This window comes from Micrasema longulum, unplaced genomic scaffold (assembly GCF_059751315.1).
Source record: "Micrasema longulum isolate JH-2025_06_02 unplaced genomic scaffold, ASM5975131v1 h1tg001067l, whole genome shotgun sequence".
Classification (NCBI taxonomy): domain Eukaryota; kingdom Metazoa; phylum Arthropoda; class Insecta; order Trichoptera; family Brachycentridae; genus Micrasema; species Micrasema longulum.
The window spans coordinates 332,846-360,716 of record NW_028278255.1 but is presented as its reverse complement, the minus strand read 5'-3'; the positions used below and the strand labels follow the sequence as shown (position 1 = coordinate 360,716).

General features: G+C 30.9%; 1 protein-coding gene across 2 annotated transcripts in view; it reads right to left on the bottom strand.

The window, feature by feature from the left end:
• Positions 1-8,857: 8,857 nt before the first annotated feature.
• Positions 8,858-27,871, bottom strand: part of LOC148277227 (uncharacterized) — a 30,379-nt gene continuing 11,365 nt past the window's right edge. For both annotated transcript variants that reach the window (XM_088233175.1, XM_088233174.1), the window contains exons 2-12: positions 27,391-27,563; positions 23,868-23,997; positions 22,994-23,125; positions 21,099-21,182; positions 18,575-18,810; positions 16,871-16,983; positions 15,816-15,997; positions 14,595-14,820; positions 13,105-13,271; positions 12,272-12,435; positions 8,858-9,480 (exon numbers count right to left, since the gene is read on the bottom strand). In XM_088233175.1, coding sequence (XP_088089301.1) covers positions 9,295-9,480; positions 12,272-12,435; positions 13,105-13,271; positions 14,595-14,820; positions 15,816-15,997; positions 16,871-16,983; positions 18,575-18,810; positions 21,099-21,182; positions 22,994-23,125; positions 23,868-23,997; positions 27,391-27,516 — 1,746 coding nt within the window. In that variant the 5' untranslated portion in view covers positions 27,517-27,563 and the 3' untranslated portion in view covers positions 8,858-9,294. The remainder of the gene's footprint in view (positions 9,481-12,271; positions 12,436-13,104; positions 13,272-14,594; positions 14,821-15,815; positions 15,998-16,870; positions 16,984-18,574; positions 18,811-21,098; positions 21,183-22,993; positions 23,126-23,867; positions 23,998-27,390; positions 27,564-27,871) is intronic.

Below are 27,871 nucleotides of genomic sequence, written 5' to 3'. Positions count from 1 at the left end.
ACGGAGGGCATCTTGTGTTGAGGGATGAAACTACATTTGAAAAATGGCGGGAACGGTTTCTTCGCGAATTTATTGTGACAAAAACGTGATTATTCACGCTTTAGAACTTATACATTATGCCACATAATATGCATAAATACGAAAAAAAACGGAACTATTTGTTATGCAACATTTTAATGAAATGCCTTATTCGCGTAGCAAAATTATCGAATATTATTTTCAAGGCCACAAAAACCGGGAAGGGTGGAAAATTATTTTACGTTTATATCTATGCATAATATAACACTACTTGTAGTCAAGTATTTTATATTTTATATGAAAATTTGTACAATATATATATTTTTTAATAACACACTTATTGGGGACAGAGAGACAGTTTATAGTGACACAATTGAAACGACCTATATGCCTGTGAACTTGCCTTCAATGAAAATATACATAATATGTACGAGCACAAGTACCAGCATGTACTTTATATTTACGGACACGGATACTTTACAAATACGGCTGCATTTATTCATAAATTAAAATAATGTTTTTTATTTAAATAAATCGTCGTGATTTAAAAATCGCGTTTTGAGTTATATTAATTTGGTATTTCATCAGCATACCCTTATCCGCACCCGATGGTGCATTGGGCACTGCCTCTAAAAAATATTTGAATGCCAAAATCAAATCAATCAAAATCACGCCAAAACAATAGGTATATATGAAGTTTTTTTATTCATTGATAAAAACACAAAAAACTTTGATTGGCTCTTTTGTAAAGTTGCTACATGTCGCATAGGAACTTTTACCTTTTCATCGTCAATATGGAATTTGGAAAAAACATTGGATCAACAAAATTTGTATTGCATTTAATGCAGTATATATATTATCTCGATTATCTGTTGCATGAACATTCCAATGCTAGTCTAGGGACATTTAAATATTGCAATATAAAACTACCTTAAAATAAATGTTTCACCTTGACCCTATCAAGAATCGAATCGGTACCTTAAGCGTGGTAATCTTGGGGCGGACTTGTCTACATTCAGTTTTCAGTTTACCTTTAGTTTTAAAGTAGTCATTGAGTCACTCATCCAGGGTTCTGTCCTGGACACAGGCAAGGTGTATTTTTTTATCATAGGTGAAGACACAGTTCAGTGTGTGAAATAAATTTTATTATTAGGGACTAAAGCTAGGGTTTCCTAGGACAGCGGTGCCCGTATTTTAACGGCCGTAGTGAACGGTGATGCAGTGGACAGCCGTCGTAAAGGTGACTAGAGTGTGGTTTTCTAGGAAAACGGTGTTATCAACACCATTTAACACCGTTTTCCTAGGAAACCACTCTCTAATCACCTTTACGACGGCTGTCCACTGCATCACCGTTCACTACGGCCGTTAAAATACGGGCACCGCTGTCCTAGGAAACCCTAGCTTTACCTTCTAAATTCTAACAACATTTATTATATGGATGGTTCAAAAAAAAAAAAGTCTAGGTAATGAAAATATTTGTATGTCTGGAAGAAAAAAATAATTTCCTTGTAATTTTATCAAACAAACAACTCTTCCTATAATGAAAGATAGTGTGTTTAATTTTGCATAGAAACTGAAAAAAAAAACTTTATATTTTTAGCTGTTTAGCAAGCGCCACTGAATTCGAAATTTCGTTCGAGTATGTTTTTGATTTAGAAATATTTTCAACTAAGATGGAGAACTTTTTTGACAACTGAATATGAAGTTCAAGGTTACACGAAAGTTTCTCCATGTCTGAAAATATTTGTCAATTTTGAATAAAATCCCCAGGGGATTTAATCCAGTACCGTCTCAAAAAATTTGGACGTACTCAAAACATATATTTTTTGACATTTTATATTTAGTTTATTTATTATCAGCTCCTAATAGGACATAGGACACTGCATTTGTAAATCAATTGCAGCATATTTCAATATTAAAAAAATAAATAAACACAAGCTTATCAGTTTTATGTTTTGGGTGCCATGAAATATTGCAGTGTAAAAACATGTTGATTCCACATGCCTTTCAAAACAGATTTTCAGCATTAACCACACACTCTTTTCTCGTGTTTACGAACCACAATTTTGATTAAATAACTTTTTGGCTATTGATATAACCATTTTAATGATAACGTATTGTCAATGATATTTTAAGTATGCCCAAATGTTTGTAAACAGGGCTGGACTTCACTACTAAGGAGTTATTAAGATTTAAATTCAGAGGCACTGCCTGGACTTGCATATTCTCTTCTCAAATGTGTTTTCCCTTTCGGTTGCAAAAAAAATAAAAAATGAACTGTGTTATTTTATCAAAGTTCTGTTTGAAGCATTCAAAATAATAACATTGAGTGGACATCGGTTCCTGGTTTAGAAGGTTGAATTAGGGCCAGTTGTTTAATCAATAGTAAAAACATGTTGAAGTTCTGAAAAGATATTTCATTTTCATACAGAAAAGATTCCATTTATAAAATGGATTACATTAAATTTTCAATTGTTAATGATCAACTTACTGGGCCTTAGAAATGGAAAATTATGAAGATACAATATAATCTTAATTTCCATTTCTAAGACCTACATAATATAATGTAAATACAATCTGTTTTACCTTTCTCACCTACCTACTTATGAGAATTTCATTGAAAATAAAAAAGAAATGTATAAAAAAATCTTTATTATATTTTAAATTATACAAAATATTATAATAAATCAATGATGAAGATTATACTGAGAAAATAATCAACATCATTTACAAATTTCAGAAACATTAAAAACTAAATTTGTATACATAAGTATTACATATTATTTGTTCACTTTAAGGTACTGGAAATGTTCATGAATTATTCATCGAGCTTACGGGACGGATACAACAAGATTAGAATATTTCATGTAAATTATCAATTTTTCAGATATTTTGTCAGACATTTCTGGAATTAGTAAAAGCCATTAAAATCTAATGAAAAAACTAAAGAAGCCACATAACATTTACTCTAAATATTATTTTTGTTAAATAGTAGAAAAAATGTAGTAAGTAAAATATTTTTTTAATGATGGCAACACCAAATTTTAATAAAATGTTATGATGAAGTCACAACATTTAATTTTAAAACTGCTTTTTTCAAAGTGTTACCATAAGAGAGAAGTCAGCGACTTCAATTAATTTGTACTCATTTAACAGATTCATACTTATTTTATGCATTTAATAAATTAAAATTCTACCCTGAAAACAGCTGACATTTTCAAAAAGTTAATAATACAAATAAAAAAAAACAGACATGATTGAAAAATTAACTGGAAAATTGATATTTCAAGTAGTAGATGTTAATTCTAAACTTCAATGAATTTGAATGATTCATTTACAGTTGCATATTATTTTAATTATTGACAATTAATACTTTCCACTTCATGGCAAAAATCCCATTCATCTTTAGGTACTTAGATACTTCTTTTTGAATAATGTTTTTTTTTTTTAATATCTATCAAAAAAGTCAAATGAAGACTTTCATCAAATTAATCGTTTTGAATTATTTTAATAAAGAAAAAAGATTTTGTAGTCTGAAAAAATACTTTATGAAAAATATATAAATTTAACCCTATCAATTGAAAATATTTTCTTTTTCTTTAATCTTTTTACTTATGAATATTATTTTATGACAAAAAAATATGCTTAGTAACTGAAAATTGGATTAAGATAAATACTTTTAAACACTCGAGGGGTGTTTTAAAATGGGTTCAACCGTCATCCCTACAAAAATTAAATGCTTTCAATGTAAAATAAAAATAAATATTTTTGGTTTTTATAAATGAGTATTACCAATATTATCAAAATAAATATATTATATGAATTATGGAGAGTTGAAATCCACCTTATTTTTTACTTACTTTTAAGATAAACTTAAATATTCAGAGTAAAAAAAATGGCAGAAACATTTAAATGCAATTTTTAAGAAACTCTGTTTTGATAATGTAAAATAAAAAACTTTGTTATAAGTACACACATATTTTTTTGATATTTTTATTTCTGTATAAATAACATAAATTTTGTTTGTGTAATGCAACCTAAGTTAAGGCAAACACAGTATTCACACACATGTATAGTTTATATACAGAGTGTTCCTTTTCTGTCCATATTATATTTTGATTTATCAATATTTTATTTCAAAATAGCGGCACACTATTTAAAAAAAAAACATATCTCCACCCTGTGGTATTGTGGTTAGCGCGTTTGGCCACAGTGCATGAGGTTAAAATGAAAAATTTATACATAGTGATTTTTTGTCAGCCTCGTGGTGTAATGGTCAGCGCGTTTGCCTACCAAGCAAGAGGTCTCGGGTTGGTAACCCGACATGGTTGATATGAAATATTGATTTAAAAGGGTGTTGTTACACACCAGAATATGTCATAGTCCTTGGACTGGTACCTGAGGCGTAACACTGATCATCTCATCTTCATGTAACAAAAAATGTATCAAGATACGCTGCGATTGGTGTACCAATGCAGTGCCCTATGCACCATTAGGTGCGAAAAGGGAATGATGATGATTTTTTATAGCAATATTTATGTTACGATGGAAATATTTTACAAGTTTATGGTAGATTTCTGTAATTTTATTTAAGAATTGGTCACCATTTCCCACTTTATAATAATTGCATAATGGAAGAGACTGCAGATTATTAGATAGATAAACTATGGAAATAACATTCAGCTTTAATTATTGTTTTGTGAATTTAAACATTATTAAATGACAATTTTTTTTTAAACAAATCAAGCTTTATTTTGAAGACGTATTTTAAAACCATATACTATAATGCTTTAAATAAAAAATGCTTAATACAGACTATCCCAAACATGTGTCTAACATGTTTGGCAATTCTACAGTATCTGATAATATTTAATTAATATTTTTTTATTGATTGATAATTTTTGCTCTTCTGTAAACCTCGCAAAATGCGATTTTGATCGTATATGTAGGGACTGTCGATATTATATTTACCAAGACTGGGTACCAGAATTTAAAAAATGTATGAAAATAATATTTAATAATAAATTAAAAGATCATCTTCTACCTGCGTTACGGACATTCTAATATTATACCTAGGTGTTCTTGTCAAATGAATGCATGCTTATCTATGACACATACCACATTGTACCATTTGGAAGCCTATACAGATACACATATTGTTTATGTGTCTGTGCACCTCAACTTAGGTTGCGTTTCCTATAACACTTGTCTACGAGATGAATTCTATACTGTAACTATAATCGTATATTATTTCATTACAAAAAAAAAAGATAAAAAATTAAGTGTTATAATTTGAATTCATATGTCATTAGTAAAATAACCTGCTACACTTTTTACTCTCTGTATATTTATAATATTTTAAAAATGGCAGAATATATTTATTTGTCAAAAATTTATATCATGTATTGTGCGAAACTAAAATGTGAAATGTTTTTAAGAGTAAGTTGTCTAAAATTATAAACATCTTTTGGAAAAGTTATTGACAGGTACAATTTTAAATGAATTGATCCTGTATTAAACAATCAACACGCTTGTCGAATAACACATCCTAAATCAATTAACATTTCATATACATACATATAACAATAATATTTTCTTAGGTAATTCTTAAACAGTTCCTAACATTCCAAAAATTTGGATTCAAAGGAATCGATTAATATTTTAAAATCACAATATTTTCACCTACTAATAATTTTATAATATGACCCTTAGAATATAATACAAAAATAATCAATTGGATGAAATATTTAGATATCATACATTTTTACAAGAGAAAGGATTGTGTGACTGTTAGAGAGATAGTTTTTTTTACTTAAATAGTATTTAAATAAATGCACTTTCATACTATGCATGTATGGAGATTTTCTTATTATCCATGATCATTTTAATTCATTTCAATGGCTAAATGTATAATTTATATCGACGTAAAAATGCTTTTATAAATAATGGCTACTAAAAAGAAAATAGAATATTTTTGAAAATTAAAATTCGTATTACAAACATAATACTGTTTAGCGTCAGAGCCGGATCTATCAAAGGTTCATTTGGCACAAAGAACCAGAGACTTGTTATTAATTTACAAACATGTATATTCCCATCCCTTTTCAGTGAGTGAAGGGGTGCTAGATCTCACTAGATTCAGCGCTGTTTAGAATAAAACTTAGCATTGATGTGTTAAATAAATTCACTCAAAATTGTAAAAAGTTATTTCTATTTTCAATTTGTGAATGAAAAAAATAATAGTAATATTTTAATTATTTAATAGTAAAACTTATTTAATATTGTTTCCTTCAAAGATAAAGTATGTCAAAACATTTAGGCTTAACTTTGCTAATTGCTCTATTGTATGCCAAGAAACAATATTATAAACAGTTTCTCTATTAATAAAGATCACATTTATTCTTAGTTCTGGAAAATAAATAAAAGTCCTAAGATACTCAAGAATTTGATTGTAATTCTTGTATAGTATAATGTAATTAAGAAATGAATTATCTACAACACAATACTATTTTTTTAACTGCACACAAATAAGTTAATTTTTGACAAAAAAATTATTATGTTTTTGGAAGGGTCATTCATGTGTACTTTTATATTGGCAGTGATAACATGTGAAAATTAAATTAAAAGCAAAAAAATACATATGTATTAAGAATACAAAATAGAGGATGCTTGAAATTTTTTTTACTGTTAGTGAATTTATAGTTGAAACAATACAAAGTTATAAAAACAAAGTTATTTTAATAATTTGATAGTTATATAAAGTACCTATTAAAAATTTAAAAAATCATAAAAAGTTAACTCTAATTAGCTAATCATAAATAAAAACTAAAAATTTACAAAAATAAATATAAATCTTATTAATTAGAATAAAATTATACATAGTTTGATATGCCATTTCAGTAATGCAAATGGTAACACTCGCCTCGTGTTAAAATGTAGAAATAAGGTCCAGTATCTATTGTTCATTATTAAATACAACCACCAAAAATTAATTACATATAGGTATACACAATTTGAACAAATTTCGCTGTATCTGGTTGCAATACACAAAGCTGAAAAGAAAGAATTCAATGAAGTAATCTAATAGCAACACATATTTTAGGAAGTAATATGTAAGAATTTTTTTGTTTATTTAATGTTTCAAAAGAAAAGAAATTGATATATATTATGAATATATGGGTAATGTCTGTGAAAAACAGGGTAGAGAATAGTATAAGTTAAAAATTAAACTGGTTTTTTGGTGGCAACACCAAATTATAAGTGTAATGTTTTGTGATTGGTTATGACAAGGTCATGAAGTTCTATTTCAGGACTGCTGTTTTTAAAGTGTTACCACAAGAACGCAATATTCATTTTTACTAATTTATTAACACAAATTACCTACTACAACCAAAAAAAACAGTGACACAAAATCATTGTGCAACATTTACACCTCATTTTTTAATCGATTGGTTAACTTTTATATTAAAAAAAAAACTTCACAATTCTCTACACAAAATGATCCACAGGAAATTGCAAAATTACATAAAATAAATAAGTGTTTCGCATTATTTTTCAATGCTGGCTCAAAATAATAAGCTAATAAGAAATACATCTATTGTTATTACTACTTGTAATATAAATTCCAACATTCTTTTCTTCCATGTTCAATTAATTATAAGCAGTTTTAATTTATAACATCCAAATAGGAAATCACCGGGAAATCTATACGTACCCATAAATCTATACATAGTAACCATGACAAAAGGCATTAAAAAAAATGATAATAAATAAACCTAATAGTACTCCAAAAAGACAATATTCACCATGTACAATAGAAATAATCAAAGATTTATATATTTGCATTCGAATATTTTTTTCATAACTAAATTATTTATGAAAAATAGTGGAAAAAGAAATGTATAAAATAGAATACTTATTGACATTATATTATGCAGTTAATAATTATTATTAAATGGTATTGGAAAAGTATTTGTGAATCATATTGTTTTTTCACTTATAAATGAGATGCTCTTTGAATTATTTTTCATAAATATTGCCAAAAAATTACTAATTAAATTAAATTTCAATAAACATTAAATAATCTGCTTTGAGTCAAGTCAGGATTTCCCAAACTATGTTCCGCGGAACAGCAGTATTCCGTGGAGCCCGAATAGGTGTTCCACAAAAAATTGGAGTAATTCTATACGAAAATAACTCGTTTGCATTATTTTCCCAAAACTAGTAAGGACGATTCCTGGGTTCGGAATCTAAGTGATCCGTTAAAATTTTCCATTGTTGAAAAACTCTGGGAAACCCTGTGTTAAATAATACTTTCCAAAAGTTATGCATAAATATATTTTTATGCCTATTATTGAAAATAAGGAAGACAGTTTTAGGAAGAAAAGTGTATAATATTATTGTAGTTATTTGTAGCCCTAAAAGAAAAAAGAAAAAATATTTACCTTTAATGTACTGCATATGTCAATTTATATATTAAATGCAAATCTTATTTAATCATTATATTAATAGCAAAGTTGATTGTCTGTTTCAATGATACTGCGCTGTCAAAACAAAATAATATTTTGGTAGGTGTGTCTGAAAAACAAAACTACTAATTAATTTGACAAGATTAATTGTTAGGTTAGTGAGTTTGAGGTGTACATTTTTAACTATATCCTAAACTTCAGTTAAGGAGTGCTCCAAATACTGAATGCATAAATATTTTTAAAAAATTACTATGGTTTTGAGAGCTATTACAAATATTTTTTAAATTGCTAATAAGATCAATTTCTTAAATTGTTTCAGGTTGAATCCCTCTACTTGAAATAAAATAAGAAATAAAACAGCATGTTAACAATTTTATTTTTTTATAGATGAACACAGGAGAATAAGCCATTTTGCAAATATATATCGGATCTATTAAAGTTACCCATACAAATTCAGGATCTGGGGTAGGAGACATCCGATTGGTAACGAAATAAACCACATGTTTGCACATCGTAAGGAAGAAATCACATTTTAATAATTCAGGTATAAACAGTAACGAGTTCTTAATTTATATTTATTCGTTTGCAAGTTTAAAAATGAATACTTACTTTAAATTTTTTAAACAAATACATGTTTTACGCTGCGAACGAAATAAGAAATAAGATCACTTTTAGTATCGAAACACTGTTTGTATAAATATTCATAAACACAGTGTCAATTATTGCTGAATCAACAACCGCTGTTTCTCAATTCCACTTGAGAGTTTGTACAATGTTCACATTAAGGTTTATAGTGCGTTAGTCGCTCCTAGGATTGTTGTTGATCTGCGTTAGATCTGGATGCGGAGACTAGCTGCTGGAGTAACATTTCTTCTAACCCTGGTTTCACAGTTATAGGCTGGTGACATATGGCGGCATTGCTATTATTGGCCATAGACACAATATGATGAGGAACACTTATCTGGACAGGAACTGGTATATTGCTTGTCGGGACCTGTCAGGAAAAACATCCAATTCGAGACAAAGATTAGATGATGACATAATAATAATTAAATCACTATTCTCACTCTCCTGTGTATAAGATTGCGTAATATAGGAAAACTTCGAACAATAAGGAAATTTAGAGCTACCTGAAATTTAGTTAAGAAGATATGGAAAGTTTGATGCTGTTTTATATGATAGGAATACTTTTCCTTGCCATTAGTGGCCACAATATGCTATTTTTTCTTGGAAGTGAAAGCTAAATTGCAGCAAAGAGTACAAGTGACAGTTGAACTTATATGTTCTTTACTTGTCAGTTTTGGAACGATCAGTTCGCATTTAATTGTCATTTAATCAACAGCCTTTGATGGTGTACTGTCTACGATAGCCTCCACGCAAGAAGGTTTTCGGGTTTGATTTCTGGTGAGATCACAAAAATGAAATGTGATATTACTCGATTTAGTAAAATTCACCACTGTAGTTGAGCCTCTTGGCCCGTTGTGTTGAAAAAACTGATTTCTTTTTTTTTTACTTTTACAAATACATCTCCACGGAGAGAACTGATGCTAAAAAGAAAATACACTACAGTTAAATCTTATATTAATTAAATGGGTAATTGAGACCAAAGTAAAAATAACTGTAACTTGCAGATAGCTTTGAAAATGTGCTCTATGAATAAGTTTTCTTCAAATTTTGTATGTAAGTTTTTCATTTAAGTAGAATAAACAACACTGGGAAATTTATGCCTGAAAAGGTAAGAGTAATTTTTGTGGGAACAGATAAATACGTTGCTAATCCCAATATCGTGATAACCACTTATAGCTTTGAAATCACAGACAATAAAAAGTCAATCAAATCTACTACATATGGAAAAAATTGCAAATAAAATCACAGAATAAACAATTACAAAAAATATATGTAAAAACATAATTATTATGAACTTTTAAGTTGAAATCAAATTAAGATTTAGACTACATTTTTTTTCTTATGAGAACATTTTCTCACTTGTTTGAAAATGAAATATTTAATTTAATTTTAACTTATTATAAGTCAATCTTCGTAAATAGATCTTAATTTTTTTTTAAAGAGGTGGAAGGGCGGAATTGCCAAACTGCGATACAGATGATATGTTTCAATACACTCTTTATTGTTGATTTTATGATATGTTAATAATAATAATAATAATAATGATGATCATGGTTTATTAACAAAAAATAAGAATTTTTTAATCTACTACATACACACTTAGGTAATAGATTTCTCTGGATCATGTCTAGTTTGCCTAACTAGGAACAACCTGTTTTAAGGCAGACATTTTTATGCTAAATAAACAATAACATGACTACCTACTTAGTTAATGCGTTGCGTTGTGTTTTTGTTGATTTATTGTTAAAAACCATTTTTTTTTAAATGAAAAAATGTTGCTGAAGTCAGAATTTAAAATGACAACTACAATAATTAAATGAGACCACCAACCTCTTTCAGTGCATTTTACGATGGTCGACCTATAAGATCATAATATTGTTGGCAAAAATAAAAAATGCTGTAGGGTACAAAGAATGAATTGTTAAGGGGAGTGATTACAATTGAAAGATACAGAAGCCATACCTTTACTATAAAGATAAATTCTTCAGGCAATTATGAAGATTGACCGTGTATCTTTGAACTTTAAGATAAGTACATCAATAGGTAACGAGGGCACACGTACTCCCACTGTACACATATTCATGCAATTGAAGTGACCAAAATCATGTTCAAGGCAGCACTTTTTGCTTTAATGATGAATTTCAGTGGTTTTTTTATTTGGTTAATAGACTATCAAACAAAGCCAAAAATTACAAAATAAATATTTTTTAATCATATTATTAGCCCTGTGATTTTTTAAAGTTTTGTAATTACTACACTTGTGACATCACAAGTTCTCTTCGGAGAGTTCTGCTGATTGGTGGGTTGGCTTCCCACTTACCGGAAATCTATCACAACACTCACTATCATTGGTTGATTCGGAAGAACTAGTGACGTCATACAAAGTAATTAGTTTTTATTAAAATCTTTTTTTTTTTCATACATTTTAAAGAAACTTTACCTAATGCTCTAATTTTAACCGCGCGTAAGAAAACCGTTTTTTAATTTCCCATAGCACTGAACTTCCTCATCGCGATGTATTTAATTCTGTAATCGTTTTGAGGTACTTTTTATGACAAAAGCCTATTTAAAATACGAAAGAGAAATAAATTAATTTTAATTTGACATTGAGTTCGGAGTAAAGTTTGACAGCAATGACTATCTAGCGGTTAAGATTTGAAAATTCGAGGTAGTTACAGCGCACGCATCACATCATTTAACGTTTGAAATGACATAATGTGAATGTGTTGTAAGGTGCAATGGCGACACTCAGGAAAAACTGTTGTCACAGTGAAAAAAAATATTAACGCTTCCTTTTTATTCCATCGATAGATAGCCATAACGTCTTCCTGAAAATACGCATCATCATGTCGGTAGAGCCGGATTTGTAATACTGACGTAAAAAGAGATGATAGAAAAGTTAAGTATACTGTCTCAATACATACTGATGAAAATAGCATTTGTGATTGCCACCTTGGAGTGGTGAAAAAAATCAGTAAATTTATATGTTTTTATTAATATTGCGTGAAATGTATCCACCATTTTCCCTCTCCTCAACAATTGACACTTTGTCCCTTAAGCATTTAAAATTAATGTCGACAATAGAGTTCGACAAAATAAACATAATCCTAATAACAAACAGAATATAAAACAAAAAGTAAAAAAGCGATTAGAACAACCTTTACATGTATGGTGATCTCAGACTCGATCATGTTGGTGTTGGTGGTAGTGGTGGGGGGCGGGCCCGGGGGGCGGGGATGCTGCAACTGCTGCTGCTCTTCGCGAGCGCGGCGGGTGGCGTGAGAGCGCGCGTGCTTGCGCAGGTGGTCCTTGCGGTAGAAACCTGAAGAGAAATTTGGAAACATGAATTCGGAAATAGTCATAAAGATTTTTAACACTTGGTGGCTAAGATGTCACATGAATCTACAAAGAATACAATATTTGATAGTCTCATCCTCCCTATCCGCACCCAATGGTGCATAGGGCACTGTATTGCAGCGCATATAGGGCAATTACTACAACCAGATAACTTCAAAATCAGCATTTGTGAGTTACTCATTAAAAACACATTTTTTTATTCTCCTCTATGAATTCTACAAAGAGATAGACAGGCGCATAGTGGCGCAGTTGGATAGACGGCTAACTGTGAAACTGGCGTCGCGGGTTTGATTCCCGCCAGTTGTAAGAAAAAAATCCAAGAACTATTTTTTTCTCAATGGGCCTGGGTGTTGTGGTGTATTTTTCATTACCTCCTTCCATATCCCCTCTATCCTACCAGCTGACAAGCCTCAAAATAGCAGCTTAGCGGGTTATTCCCTTTAAAAAAATAAAAAAACAGACAAGTCCTGCATTCAAATCATCATAATGTGATATTAATGAATCACGACTTGTCTATTTCTAGCTTCGTGGAGAAAGATGTTCAGTGAGTAACTAATAAATGCTGATTTTGAAGTAACCTAGTTCCCACGATATATTATATAACATGGAATAAATCATTTAATACAAAACATACCTTTCCCACATTCCTGGCAGATCTCCGTTTTCTCTCCAGAGTGTATGACGTAATGTAGGTTGAGATGTTCCTTCCGCTTGAAGCCCTTAAGGCACACGGAGCAAACGAAAGGCCGGTCAGGGTTGTGCCCTAATTTGTGTCTCTCTAAGTGTTCTCTTCTTTTCAGCCTGGACAAAAAAATACATTATTACAAATAATTCGACTCAGTTTTACATTAATTTCATCTGAGAATAAAATCAACTTTTTCACACAGAAAATCATAGAGCTATACAGATTTTACTCGTCTTTAACCAGAATTATTATATTTGCGAACAGTAATCTTAGTAATTATTATTTTGATAACAAACTATCTTTGTTCATGTATTCATTGAATAAAATTAAAATATAACCCGATTGCAATGGGAAGTTAACAGATTCATCTGCAATTGTATATACGTAAAGGAAAATAGAATTTTCCGTACGAAAATGTGCATAAAAATTTAAAATATCTTCGCCGGTAAACTGTATTTTAACATGTTTTTTCCTTCTAATACATGAATATTCAAATATTCACGGAAACATTTGATTTTACTTTATAGACTATCGAAGATAACTCTGTTGATTTCCCATTGTAATACAAACCCAGTTTGTTACTTTTTTCTCTGTTTTATATATCGTTGGCTGGATGCAGGGGACGTAAGGCCCATAAAAAAACATGAGTTTTTGGAACGATCTGTGTCCGCCCAACTGTGTATTTATGCTGTGCAAATTTTTTGTAAGTGTATTCGCAATATATTTTTATTTTATCGATAATTCTAATTAATGAAAAGTATTTAATTTTCTAATATTTAACTTTAAATTGCTCACCTAAAAATTGTATGAAAATGCAAACAAAATAGTTCTGCATCCAGTCAACGATATTGTCCGTATGTATATATTTAAGTCCTCTGATCTGATCTTTATTTTAAGACCTATTAATATTTTTATCTACTGAAATTTACCCTTCGTAAAAAACTGTCAATGAGGAAGTTGTGGTTTAAAAAAAAAAAAATATTTTATATTATTATCATCGCAATGATTTTTTTTAAGTTTTGTAATTTTGAAAATCCTCACCGAAACTTTGAAATTACAGCGCCTGCTGTGTCACAAATTCATGTTGTTGAGTGTTTCCGACTTTTAAAAGTTGAACCTTATACGGATTATTTGTAAAACATGCTAAATGTCGAAAAACATCTACCCTGGAAACCAAAGATCGCTAAAATTTATTGGTTATTATAAACACGTAGTTATATCAACCTGTTATTCAAAGTACTTCATTTTTATTAAACCCATTTTTCTTAATTTTTTCATACGTTTTCGAGTAACTTCGCTGTATAATTAAAAGCTTTAATTTTTCCCAGGAGCAAGAAAACCTTTTTCATATTCTTATCAAGAACTTCCTCATTGGGCAAAAATAAATAAATCATTTTTATTACTCTTTATGTTACTAAAATATCTAGTTGCAAACTCACCCAGCCCCACAAATCCCGCAGATGTATCTCCTTTCGATCTTGTGGCCAACGAGATGCTGCTCCAACTGCTCCTTGTCGCAGTAGGCCATGTGGCACTCCGGGCAGCAGTACAGCGTAGTACCGTCCAGGGATGTGGCAATCACCACCTGTCCAGGTTTGGGCTTCTTGGGTTTAGGGGACTTCTTCTTGTACTTCTTCTTCTTTTTCGCCTTCATAGGAACTTCTCCTGGAATATGAAGATAATATTAAATTAAAATTGCAGACATTTGACTGTGGTGTGATTCATGGCATGAATTATAAAAGCCATCAATGTATTGAATTCTATTTTTTTTTTAAATGTACATATATTATGTATGTATTTTTCTTTCCCTTTCATCATAAATTTTTAATAGCTATCTACATATCATCAACGGCAATCCATCACCGTGTAACTCGAAATTGATATCTTTAGAGGACAGAAATTAAATTGTTTTTTTTTGCGTGTGTTCAGTAAAAATTTTTTGTTTTAAGTTTTAGATAAATCTTACTTTACAATTATGTACAATATTTTTTTAAATTTTTACTAACAATGTTTCAATATATTTACCACCAAATGGCATAACTGGATGACTTAGGTGGCGATATTACACAAGCGGTGATAAATTGCCGTCGACAATTTATTAAAATTTACTTGCGAAGATTGATGTAGCAAAAATAAATAATGAGTATATGTATAATAATGTTTTGATGAGAATCAAAGATTTATAAAACACCAAAAAAATTATGGAACCAATTCGAACACTCGTTCAAATTACAACTGTACTTTGAAAAACAAAATTATAAAATACTATATTAAATAATAATAAATCACTGCTTGAATTCAAAAGGGCCACAAATCGAAAGCCCTGAAATTGAGTTTTATTGCAAAATAAGATTTAAATCGGTCATATTTTTCTATAAGAAGACGCCTCCCATGGATTTCGGATTATAAATAACCCAAAGCATTTTGCGTTTTGGTGGCTAACTTTGGAGCTTTATGTGTGATAGCACAAAACTCCATAATTAGATAGATACACCTTTAAAAAAAGCATCTAATGATATTAAAAACATAAATATAAAAAGTAAGGTTATAAAAAAAAGCAAAATCTCGTGTTAAAAACTTTTATTTGCTCGAATAAAAAAGTCGAAATTCAATTTGTGGCCCTTTTGAATTTAAGTAGCGAAATATGTATGGGAATATACCTGTCTCTGTCTGTTGCATGATCTCTTCCATATTTCCATCTTTCGGGTCATCTTCTGTTCCGTCCTCCTCCATGCCTCCCCCTTCCTCCGTTGCCCCACCGTCCCCCCCGCTCTCACTAATAATACTAATGTTACCCGCCATAATATTCTCTCGTTTGATACTTTGCATGTCCGCGTTTAGTCTAAAAATATAGAAATAAATTAGTCCTATTGCATAAAAACACGAAAATAACATACTAGATCTTACCTAACCCCAATCCGTTTTGGAAACATCAAGGCTTAGCTGTTTGATCATTAGTAATAGTTAAAAATCGGATGTTATAGTAGCAATTTTTTTAAAAAGAAGTCTTTAAGAAAAAAATAATTTCAACTATGTACATGGGGTCAAATGTTTAGTATGTTAATATGTTCGTGCCTCTCGGTGAACCAAGTAAACATCAAATTATGTTTGTGATAATGGGCACACTACAATATTATTTTTTGAAAACGTCCTGCTACGCACACAAACGTAAGGTTATTAAAGATTTGAATGGAACGTACATTACTAATGATCAATCAACTGCTAACACAGCGAAATTTCTCTAAAATTTATGAAAAAGTTCATAGAAATAGTTTTAATAAAGATAAACTACTTAGAAACGTCACAGGTTTACATGAACACGTTTTTAAAATAACCAATTAATTAAAGTATTGTTATGTGTTGTGATAGATTTCCGATTTCTGGGTAGCCATGTTTTTCAACATTTAGCATGTGTTGACGGGTATGGGGTTCAACTTTTAAATGGCAGAAAACCTCACCGACTTAAACTAAAAATTACAAAAGCAATGATAATACGATAAATGAAAATAATAAAAAAAATAGCTTTGTTTAATAGTCCATTAACAAATAAAAAAAATTAATTAAAACCACTGGACTTCCTCAAGAGAAGAATAAAGAATAAAATCCAAATAAATTAATGTCTAAACCTGATCTTTTGCCATAAGTAAAAATCTTTGATTATGAATTTTTTTTACAGCATGTAAAGAGTTTGAAGAAAAAAATATTATTTACCAACCTGAGGAACTGGTGGAGGGAGACAGGAATTTGTCCAGTACCAGATACTCTACTCATGTACTCTGCCAACTCTGCACCCGAAGCTATTGACCATTGAGGTCCCGAAATATTACTCTGTAATGACAAAATAATAAAATACTTAAAATCAAGTATAAAAATACAGAAATCAAATACTAAATATTGTCAGGCTGGTGACAATTATGTCGTAATCCATTTGCTGGTAAATATATAAATGAATTTCGGGTACATCAACTCTTAAAGCGGCTTTTCTCAATCGGCAACGAGCAATTTATTCTTGTACATGGGCACCCCCAAGGAGACTGTTGATGTTGCGTGCGGTATCTGTTGGACAAGTTTTTGGTCAAAGGTTCTCTTTGTTTGAAGTGGATTAAATGCAGAACTTATAAACAATGTATTGATATACAATATGAAATTGAATCAATAATTATTTTTATCAAGTAAAAAGGGTGAATAATGCATGGCTAATATCACCATACAAACAAACAATTTTTTATGATTTTTTTCTTCTTCTATATTTGCCACTATTTTAATATATATAAATTTGAAAAATGAAAAAAATCTCCTTCTTTTAATTTTTTTTATTATATTATTTTTATAATATACAGGATGTTCTTTAAACCCTGTCACATCCGAAACCACGATGATCAGTATGAGCAAGAAGACATATTGGCACATTAAAATAAACCTGTATATCTAAGCATGTTCTTTATATAAAACTGCCGTGTTATAGTATTTTTGTAACAATACTTTTTTTACATTATATGGAATTGTTTATACAGGGTGTTCTTTAAACCCTGTCACATCCAAAACCACGATGATCAGTATAGGCAAGAAGACATATTAGCATATTAAAAAAATATTTAGAACGAAAAAAAAAAAAAAATATATAATATTAAAAGAAAACAAATGGTTGCTTTCTTCTGCAGGAGTGAAGCGAGGGGAGCGCGGCCGTGCGGTTGACGGTATATCAGCCTCCCCTCCCCCCTCCTCGTTTCTCCCCTGCAGGAGTAAGCATCTATTTGTTTTTTCCATATTTTATTTTTTAAGATTTTAGTCGTTCTAAAAATGTATTTTAATGTGCCAATATGTCTTCTTGCTCATACTGATCATCGTGGTTTTGGATGTGACAGGGTTTAAAAAAAACCCTGTATTCTATTTAATATATATTTCTGTAAGGTAAAAGGCACTGCGTGCCATGTAAATTAATATATAAATAAAGTAAATATTTTGTTTATATATGCATGTGCTTTGTTTTCTGTTTTAATGATTATTTTTTATATTTCGTTAAAGGCATAAGCCGTTGAATTAATAAATAAATAAACGAAATAGAAATAATTAATTCACTTATACGTAAAACAAAAAACAAATGGTAAGGATAGAAATAAGAATACTTTTTTTACAGAAAATTAATAAAATCAATAAAAAGACATCACGTACTACTAAATAATAGTGCTTTTATAACGGTCTCAGCATTTGTAGCCAATGCGTGGACAGGGTGAAGGAATCCAACCCGCAGTGACTTGGAGAAGTGTATTTTTAGAGCTTCTTTGGAGTTTCCATTTTATTCTTTGCATTGCCATTTCATTATTTTAGGTGCTTCCTCACTGGTGTAACCTAATCTAAGGAGGACTGTACAGTATTTTATTCTTCTTTTTAGTTATAAAAATAAATTGAAGGGTCGAACCTCTATGGTGACTTGCTGGTCATCATTATTGATGGCTTCCTGCTTAATCCTGAAGCTGGGTCCGTTGTTGTTATTGTTGTTGTTCTTCTTGGAGTCGTCGCCCGAGGACTGGTGGCTCACGATGTGCATGGCCTGGCCGTGTACCGACTCCGCGCCCCCCTTATGCTGCTCCGACGGGAGGTGAGCGCTCAGCATCTGCATGTCCTGAGGCTGGATAGCTGCCACTACTTGAATACCTAAAACCGATATCGTAACAGTATGGAATTAGTATTTTATTTTGTTGTAATTTTAGAGGGTTACGACTAGGGATGTCATGTCGAAAATCAGGGAGATAAAATAAATAAAATTAAATGAGTTTTTTTTTTTTAAATTACAAAGAATATGTGTGTTCACAAAACGTAATTTTGAACATTATTATCAGGAAAAACTATGTGGATATGTTTTTTTTTTTTTGTATTTTTTTTACACAGCGTCCAGAATTCTTCGACTTTTTGACAAAAGTTCATCAACTAAAAACTTTCAAATATGCATCTTTTAAAAACTTAAAAACAAGATGTTTCACGCCCTGCGGGGCAAACGGCGCGTATTATCTTATTTTATACATTGGTAGTTACACTGCCCTAAGCAAAAAGGCAGCTATTTGCAAGTCATATTTTGAGATATGACACATTTTAGTGTTTATCAACTGTATGCAAATTTTTCAAAATTGTAAATAATCATAAGTAAACAGGGTATGTCAATTGTTTCTAAGCATAAAGCCTGTGTGTGTCAAAAGAACATTACTTCGTCAATTTTGTGATTTTTGTCTTAAAGCTCCCCTTTTGCTTACGAGAGCAGTATAATAAGAATTTAAAAAAATCTTCTGTAAACATTTAATAAACATGTGGGGCTTTTTTTAAAATAATTTACATAAAAGGTAAAACGGAGTATTAAAAAAAATAAAGGATAATTACATAGCAATGAAATACATATTAACAGTCTATAATAGTCTATAATCGATGAAACACACACATACAAAATCACCTAAAGTAGTGCGACGATCGATGAAGCAAGTCATCGTTTTAAATTCTGCAAGACATAAGAACAATGTCCTGCAGTACATTCACGCCATAGAGACATGAAAAAAGGAATATGGCCTATCAAGAGACCACAGGGCGTGATAATGACCAGTCAGCCTAGCCAGCCCGAAGAGTCAGTTCAACGCAGTCACTCAGTTCCAGGATGTAGTCCAAGTGCAGTTACTTCAACCCCTCATAGCCGTAACACTCGCGCGACACACAGGAAAGGTAACAAAAATGTTTTTTCCATCTAATTACCATGCTTAAGAATTCAGGAAACTGCAGGGTGCAGGATACGAACTTACACAAATCCTGACAGGACATGGCGGATTAATGAGCTATTTACACAGATTCAAGATATCTGAGTACAACACTTGCCCATGCGATGATGTTACTCTCCAAGATGTCTCCCATCTATTGATGCATTGCCCCTTTTTTAGTCTGCAGAGAATGCAACTGGAGGCGCGATGCAGAAGTGAGGATTTACACGATGTTCGTGTAGTAATTAGTCATAAGGACTTGTCAAGAGAGGTAACATTATATATGATAGATATAGTAAAGGCATTAAAAGGCATCAATGATAGCAGGACACCAAATGCCGAACACTCTTCAAGTGGATCAGAAGATCTGTTGATGAATTACAACAGTCCGCCTTCTCCTGACGAGTTTTCTGTGGTTTCCTCGTCACTAGAGCAAATGCGGAGAGGCTCCTAAAACAGGCCACAGCCGAAACCTCCCACCTGATCCTTACATCAACTAAATAACTAAACAAAGTTTTTCATTGAAGTAAATTTAATAGAATGTTTTTTTTTTTTTAAGTAAACAAATAAATAACTATCCCTTTGAAGTAAATATAAACCTTGTACATTACAAGCAAGGTGAAATAATGATGCAACTCACATATTAAAAATAAAAAAAACTCACGCGACACAATTCATTATTTATTTGACATGTAATAAATACACATTAAACAGCAATCTCGTGTCTTCCGCCTATCTCTAACTGGAGTTGGAGCTCCAGCGAAATTCTACATATCATCAATGACACTGCAATACCACATAACCTGTTTTTTTTGTACGAAAATATTTTACTGCAATCAATTCGTTTTAGGGACTAAGAGGCGTTAGTTTCCAATTTAAGCTATGTTTACTTTAAATACCTATAGTTTTTCTCATACCCAGCAGTATTGATCGATAAAAAACGTAAGTAATATAATGACAGAACGCTTTTTAGGTTCCTCTGCCAAAAAAAATAAATTGGTAGTTACGCGGTATTACAGTATCACCCACGATATATTTTCAACATTATGAAAATACCCCATTGTCAAACTAGAGACAGGGAGCTTTAAACAAATCCATCAAATTAAAAGTTACAAAATACCTAGTATGCCATTTGTAAAAATATAATTAAACTAAATTTTCAAATTAAAATATAAATATTTTTTTAAATATGGATATTTTAAATACCTTCGGGTAATCCAGTATTTCCAATGATTTGCATTCCTTCACTGCCATCTTGTTGCGCATACGCCACCGTCAAAACTGTTGTACCTAAAACATGCAATATTTCATATTTTAAAATAATTGCATATACTTAAATTTATAACATACATGAAATCATAAATTATTGCCTTATCACATTGGGATTCCATTAAAAATTAACTCAAGTATTATGAATGTGGCGTTCATACAAAATGAATCTGTTTTCAGTAATGCTTAGTGATCTGATAATATCTCTTTTACATATGGTGCAGTTCTAGTTACAATTTTGAATATCTGCAATGTCTACAATATATTTTGTCTGACTATTTAACCTCTCGAGACCTGAGAAAAACATGATCACTAGATTAACATTTTTATCTTACCAATAATAAGCGTGGTAAAAATAATAATAAGGAAAAAAATATTCAAAAGACAATTTAATAAATCCCAAACTGACAAATAACTAACAAATTACAACAGAGATGAAGAATACTATACATAAGCCCTTTAAATGCCTAGACTTCCATATTCCCTTATTTAAGGTATTCTCCATCCCTGTTGTAATTTGTTAATCTTAATGACTCCCGAGGGGGTGGAATCCAGTCTTTTGTCTACAAAAATTTGGACAAACTCACATATTGTGACAAGTAACTTATAATTTATAGGTTTTTCTACTTTCTCTACTTTCTACTTCTTAAGACAATACTGTTATCAAAATTGGACACTATTTAAAAAAAATACGCATTTGAGAATTTTTAAAAGGAACAATAACCATTGAAATCAAACATTGCTATACCTATGGTGCTTTTGCGTTGAAATAATTCCCTACAAAGTCACTAGCTAATTTAATTATTTAATTATGTAATTTACTATTGTAGCTATTTTTGCTAGTTTTATATAATTCAAATTATATATCGCGGGGTAATTACTACAACTAGGTAACTTCAAAACCACATTTTTCATTCTTCCCATGAATGCTACAAATATACAAGTCATGCATTCAAATCATCATTATATGACTTGAATGAATCACAACTTGTCTATTTGGAGTATTCATGGAGAAAGAAGAAAAAAAAGTGTTTTTAGTAGGCAGGGAACTTGCGAATGCTGATTTTGAAGTTACCAGTTGTAGTAATTATCCTGTGATATAATGTACACTAATCAGTCTAAAAATGCTCGTCTAGAGCAAAAGTACTGATTGAAAAAGTGAAATTTTTAATGAGTGTTTTTTACACTAGACTTTTGTAGTATATAAAAGTAAAAATAAAAATGATATTTAAGATGAAAAAGAATAAAATAAAGACAAATATTAAATTTAATTTTAACTACAACATACATAAAATAAATACAAGAGCATCAAATAATTAAACTTGCGAACAACCTAGGACCAACAGAAAAAGAAACAGTTTTTTGTATACAGCAATCAGTTTTTACAATTCACTTTCTAATGATCTAAAAAATATACAAAACATGTACGTACTTAAAAAACACCTAAATAAAACAGTTCTTACAACCCGTGTGACGAGTGATATGTGATGTTATTTTCTCGATTTTTTATTTAAACTATTGTGTTATTATATATTGTATCCCCTCATACCAGCACTTTTGCTGATTGGGAATATTTCGTACAAATAAAATATGTAATATGTAAAGTTTAAAAACCTTTTATTTTGTCATAAATAAATTGCCAGTGTAAAAAATATATTTATAGTGTGGAAAAATGTGTACCCAGGGGCGCTAGAGGTTAATAACAAAAATATAAAAGGCTGGTTGGTGATATTTGCCTTTAATTATACAGAGTTACAGGTCATAAAAGATAGCTGGGGTATTTCGTGACATGTAGCAATCAATATTGGCAGCAGACAGAGATAAGCGCTTACCTAATTCCCCTTGCTGAAATGCCTGGATGGGAATCGGTGTCATCTGATATTTGGGTTGTCCCAAGTTTCCTTGAGTCATGGCAGATATGTTGGGGTTCATCACTTGAATCTGTACGGTTTGTTGAGGGTCGCCTGCAAAATACCCGACAGAAATTAGAAATGAAGGAATATGAAGGATAAATAAAAATCTTGATAACTCTCTAGGGGGCAGAATCCCGCATTATTTACAAACATTTGGACATATGTACATACTTAAAATACTGTTAAAGAAATGAACTGGTTAGGAAGCCTAAAAGAATTTTAAAAATTGAGAAGCATTGCCAAGTAGGTGGAATAATGACAGCCAGGTGAAACTTACCTACATCAATGAAGGTTTCAGCTATTTAGCTCAACATAAGTCAGCAGATGAAAGTTTATTCAAACATTAGCAGAATGGCCAAATCACACAGCGTGTAAAGTGATCGCTACAACTGGCCAAAGACAAGTCTGTAAATACCTTCTTTATAATTGACTGAGTGAGTGCAAGTTCACAAGCATGATATATTATGCTAATTTGTACCTAGTTTGATTAAAATTGTATAAATCACCACGATTGTAGAACAACGGGGCATGTGATTTTCTTGTACCTTACATAGGAGCAGTTTTAAAAAAAATTATGTCACAACTCAATAAGTACAATACTTGAGTTAGTTACATTTTTTTTTTTTTAAGCCTGGAATACAAAGCCTTTATAAAACCTTTTCAAGATCAAATATAAAAGAAAGCGAATATCACATTTTTCGCACATTCGTCGCTGTTCTATGATCATGACGAGATATTTTTTAAGTAAAAAAAATATATATTACAATAAAAATAACATAAAGGAAGTGTTTACCTGGTTTGGCTCCCGGGACCGTGATGGGGAGGGTAATGAGCTGCTGCTGCTGATGTTGGAAGGCGGATCCTCCTTCTACGGGCCTCAGGTAATGCACCCCGCCCTCTCCTCCTGATAGCAATCCAACCACCTGCAACACAATTAACAAACAAGAGATGAAAAAAGATAAAACTACCAACGCGGAGAAAAATCAATCAAACTCATTGTACAAGTGTTTAAAATTGTACAATGTGTTACCTGAATAAATGAAAGAAATAGAAAGCCTGAAAATATTTCATATCAATTAAAAAATATATGTTCTTATTACTATTATGTTTTAGAGTTTGTTTAACTAAAATAAAATGTTTGGGTAAATCATGCAAATGTTTCTTTTACACAAAAAAATGTTAATATTTTGTTATTATTTTCATAAAATGCTCACATCACCCAAGATTTGTTCCTCAAAATTTATAAAACATATGTTCGTCCACTCCTGGAGTATGTCTACCAAATCTGGAGTCCCTATTTTAAAAAGAGTTGTTGGAGAAAGTCCAGAGAAGAGCAACTAAAATGGTAGATTCTCTTTTCGATTTCTTAAAATAAATCATATGAGGACCGCTTAAGGGAGCTTGGGTTAAGTTCACTGGAAAAGCGGAGGCAGCGTGGTGACTTAATTGAAACATTCAAAGTTGGACATATAATGTTTCCAAGTTGAAATCAATGTTCACTATGAATGAAAACCGCCATCTCAGGGGTCATTCATTGAAACTTAACACTACCTCCTTCTCATCCAACCCCAGGAAGAACTTCCTGACAAACAGAGTTGTGAAACAGAGAAACTTACAGATTTAAATTTAAATCATTTCAATTTATCACCTTAACTGCCTTCCTATATTCATAATCAATATAACCTTGTCTATACCTGATGGTGCATAGGGCACTGCACAGGTATGCCAAATGCGGCGTATTTCGATCATTTGGTTAATGAAAATGAAATATTCTAGTGCAAAAGTAGCTTTTAAAAAAATATTGTAACCCCTAAAATATTGAAACTCTTGTAATATATTCAATTTTCTTCTTCATATTGAAACTTTTATTTCAATATTTCGCACACTTTCTTTAGTTTCTTTTTCTCTTTCTTTAGATCTAAATTCATTATGATTGAAAAACGCTTTTTAGGTGTACATATTTATTTTATTTTATTTATTTTAACACCCATAGGGCTTTTCACATTGTTTAAATACAATAATTACATGGGTGATAAACAAAAAAAAATATTTTTGATTATAAAAAAATATGCATTATACATTTAGTAATAATATTACAACTACATAATAAAGATAAAAATATGGATAAGTACTTAAGAAACTTGATATTACAAAATAAAATATAAATTGACCCGAATCATCCAATGAAGTGTGATTCACTAGACAGAAATACCTTGAGCAAAATCTCTCTGTAGGTATGCAATCTCATACTCAAGACATTTACATAATATTTTCAGCATACTCGTTACCGAGGTTTTGTTGCAATAGTTTATTTGGGAATTTCTTGTGCTTCTAGGTGGTACAAAAACTGACTCAAGTAGTTTCGTACAATCAATGAAGTTATGAATAATTTTATATAAATAAATTATGTCCGATACCACTCTTCGATTACTCAGCTTTTTTAACCTAGCTGGACCGAAGGGGGGGATTCGAATCCCCCACAGACCGATTTGGTCAACTTCACTTTGTGTAGATAAGTATTCGGAAAACTAACAAAAATGAATAAAATTCACGAAAGAGTAAAATATGTGTACGCAAAAACATAAACACTTCCAACGTTTTATTCTCCCGGTGCCATATACAAGTAGGCGCTAGGGTCGTTTGGTCCCCCCGTTCGGATCATGTGTATTTTTGGATGCTTAGTGAGGGAAAGGTTAACCCTTCTCTTACTGAGCCAAAAACATCCTCGCTTTCCGGTGCTGTGTAGTCACTTGCAATACACTTGCAAAAATGAGATTTAAAATTGGAATATTCATAAGCAATTAATTCAATGATTTATAGTTTTCAAAAGTGATCATATTTTTATCTAATTGAAAAATACATGAAAAATCCATTGGCTGACGCTCGCAGCGCCAGCAAGAGGACCAGCCCTAATGAAGCCCCGAGAGCTACTGACACTTGGCTACTTGGCTATTGGCCAGCGTGATGAGCAAAATTGTTTCTCTGTAAAAACTGTAAAAGTGTGTGAGACAATAGTATATTTGGTACTCTTATACTTCATACGCCGCGACATGCTACATATTGGTAAACTTTTTACTGCGTTGGTAATTTGTCTTCAATTTCTGATAAAATACTTTTTCTGTGTCTAATAAGCATTTATTATAAATTATTTTAACCAATTTGTTATTGTATAACGGAAGAATACAGAAAATTTTAACGAAGTACTTATTATGTTTATAGAGATATTAAAGTTATTAGAAGCAATGTGTACTAGTTACAGAGCACTGAGAAGGGGGGGGTGGTAAATTTAACAGATTATCATAGACAATTTATGTACGTATTAATTTTTCCAAATTTACCACAGACAAAAAAGACTTATTTTCTATATATAATAATAATCGGATGGGGTGGTGCTTTTAAAACAAATATTTTACCGGTTGAAAAAATACAAAAATTAATTATAAAAGTTATTTTGAAAAAGCCGTCTACTTTGCCCACTGTTCAATTATTTAAAAAAAATAAGGTTTTAGATATAAAATTGCTACATAAAAAGAATTGTTTGCTTCAAATACATGAAGATAAAATAAATAGTAGTATTTCTAGGTCACAAAACGTAAATACGCGACCTAGAACAGGTGGTAATATCTTAATTCCTAAATTAAAAACTACTGCACAACATCATTATACTTACAGAGGAATATTTTTCTTTAATGAAATGAACAAAGATAGTAAAAAGCAGTCAGGAATACAATATATTTAAGAAAGAAGTGAAAAGTTACATCTATGATGCTTCTTTATGTAACACTGATTAAAAACATCGTTTATATCTTTTTTGTCATTTATATATATTATTCTAAAAATATTATTAGTTTAAGTAAAATAAACTATTGTAAGACGTCACTCCCCATTATGTACACAAGAATTGTTTTTTTTTTTTTAAGTAATGGGAAACGTTAATCTAAATATATGTATTTGATTAATACAAAAAATTGTATTTAGTTGAATATTGTATTTTTATTTGTTATTAATAAAAAAATATGTATTACATTGAATGAAGATTAGTTGAGTGATGAATATTTTAATGAAAATAATGATGGGTAGTGGAAGAGGTCCGAGGTTCAAACCCCATTTTACAACAACTTGGATCCCATTTTCTAACATGGTTATTTATGACTAAAAGAAAAGGCTCCTAAAATTGAAATATTATGAGTAAATCATGAAAATGTAAATACGTAATATATTTCCTTTTTAATTTATGAAAATTAAGCAAATTTATTTTGATTTAGCTAGTATTTGCCGATGGAAATAAGATAATTTAATGTATTTTTTTATTTCACCTGTCCCATTTGTGTTCCATTTGTAGCCGCAGTAATGTTCTGGGCAAACTTGGCTGTGGTGAACTGATGCATCGCCGCTGCCGGGATCGACCCGGCAAATTGGCTGCTAAACGGGGTGAAGTTCATTGTGAAGCCGCTTTTTGCAAGCAAGCTGATAGCCAATCACAGAGCCCCTGCAGGAAAGAAACATTGAATTAAAAATACAGTTCCTGCTATACATTTGAAGGGTACACGGCAAAAATGGGCTCATTGCATTTTTTCGATTTTCCAGATATTACAATGAAATAATGCGGTGTAAAACTAAACAAACCCGAGACCTCAAGCATGGTGAGCGAAAGCGCCAACTATTTCACTATGAGGCGGACTTATCTACACTCGAATATCTTTTTCATGATTTTTACCCGAGAGTGGCCACTGAGACAAAATCACTCGTCCAGAATTCTGATTCTATTTCACACACAGAACTGTATACTTAATCTGC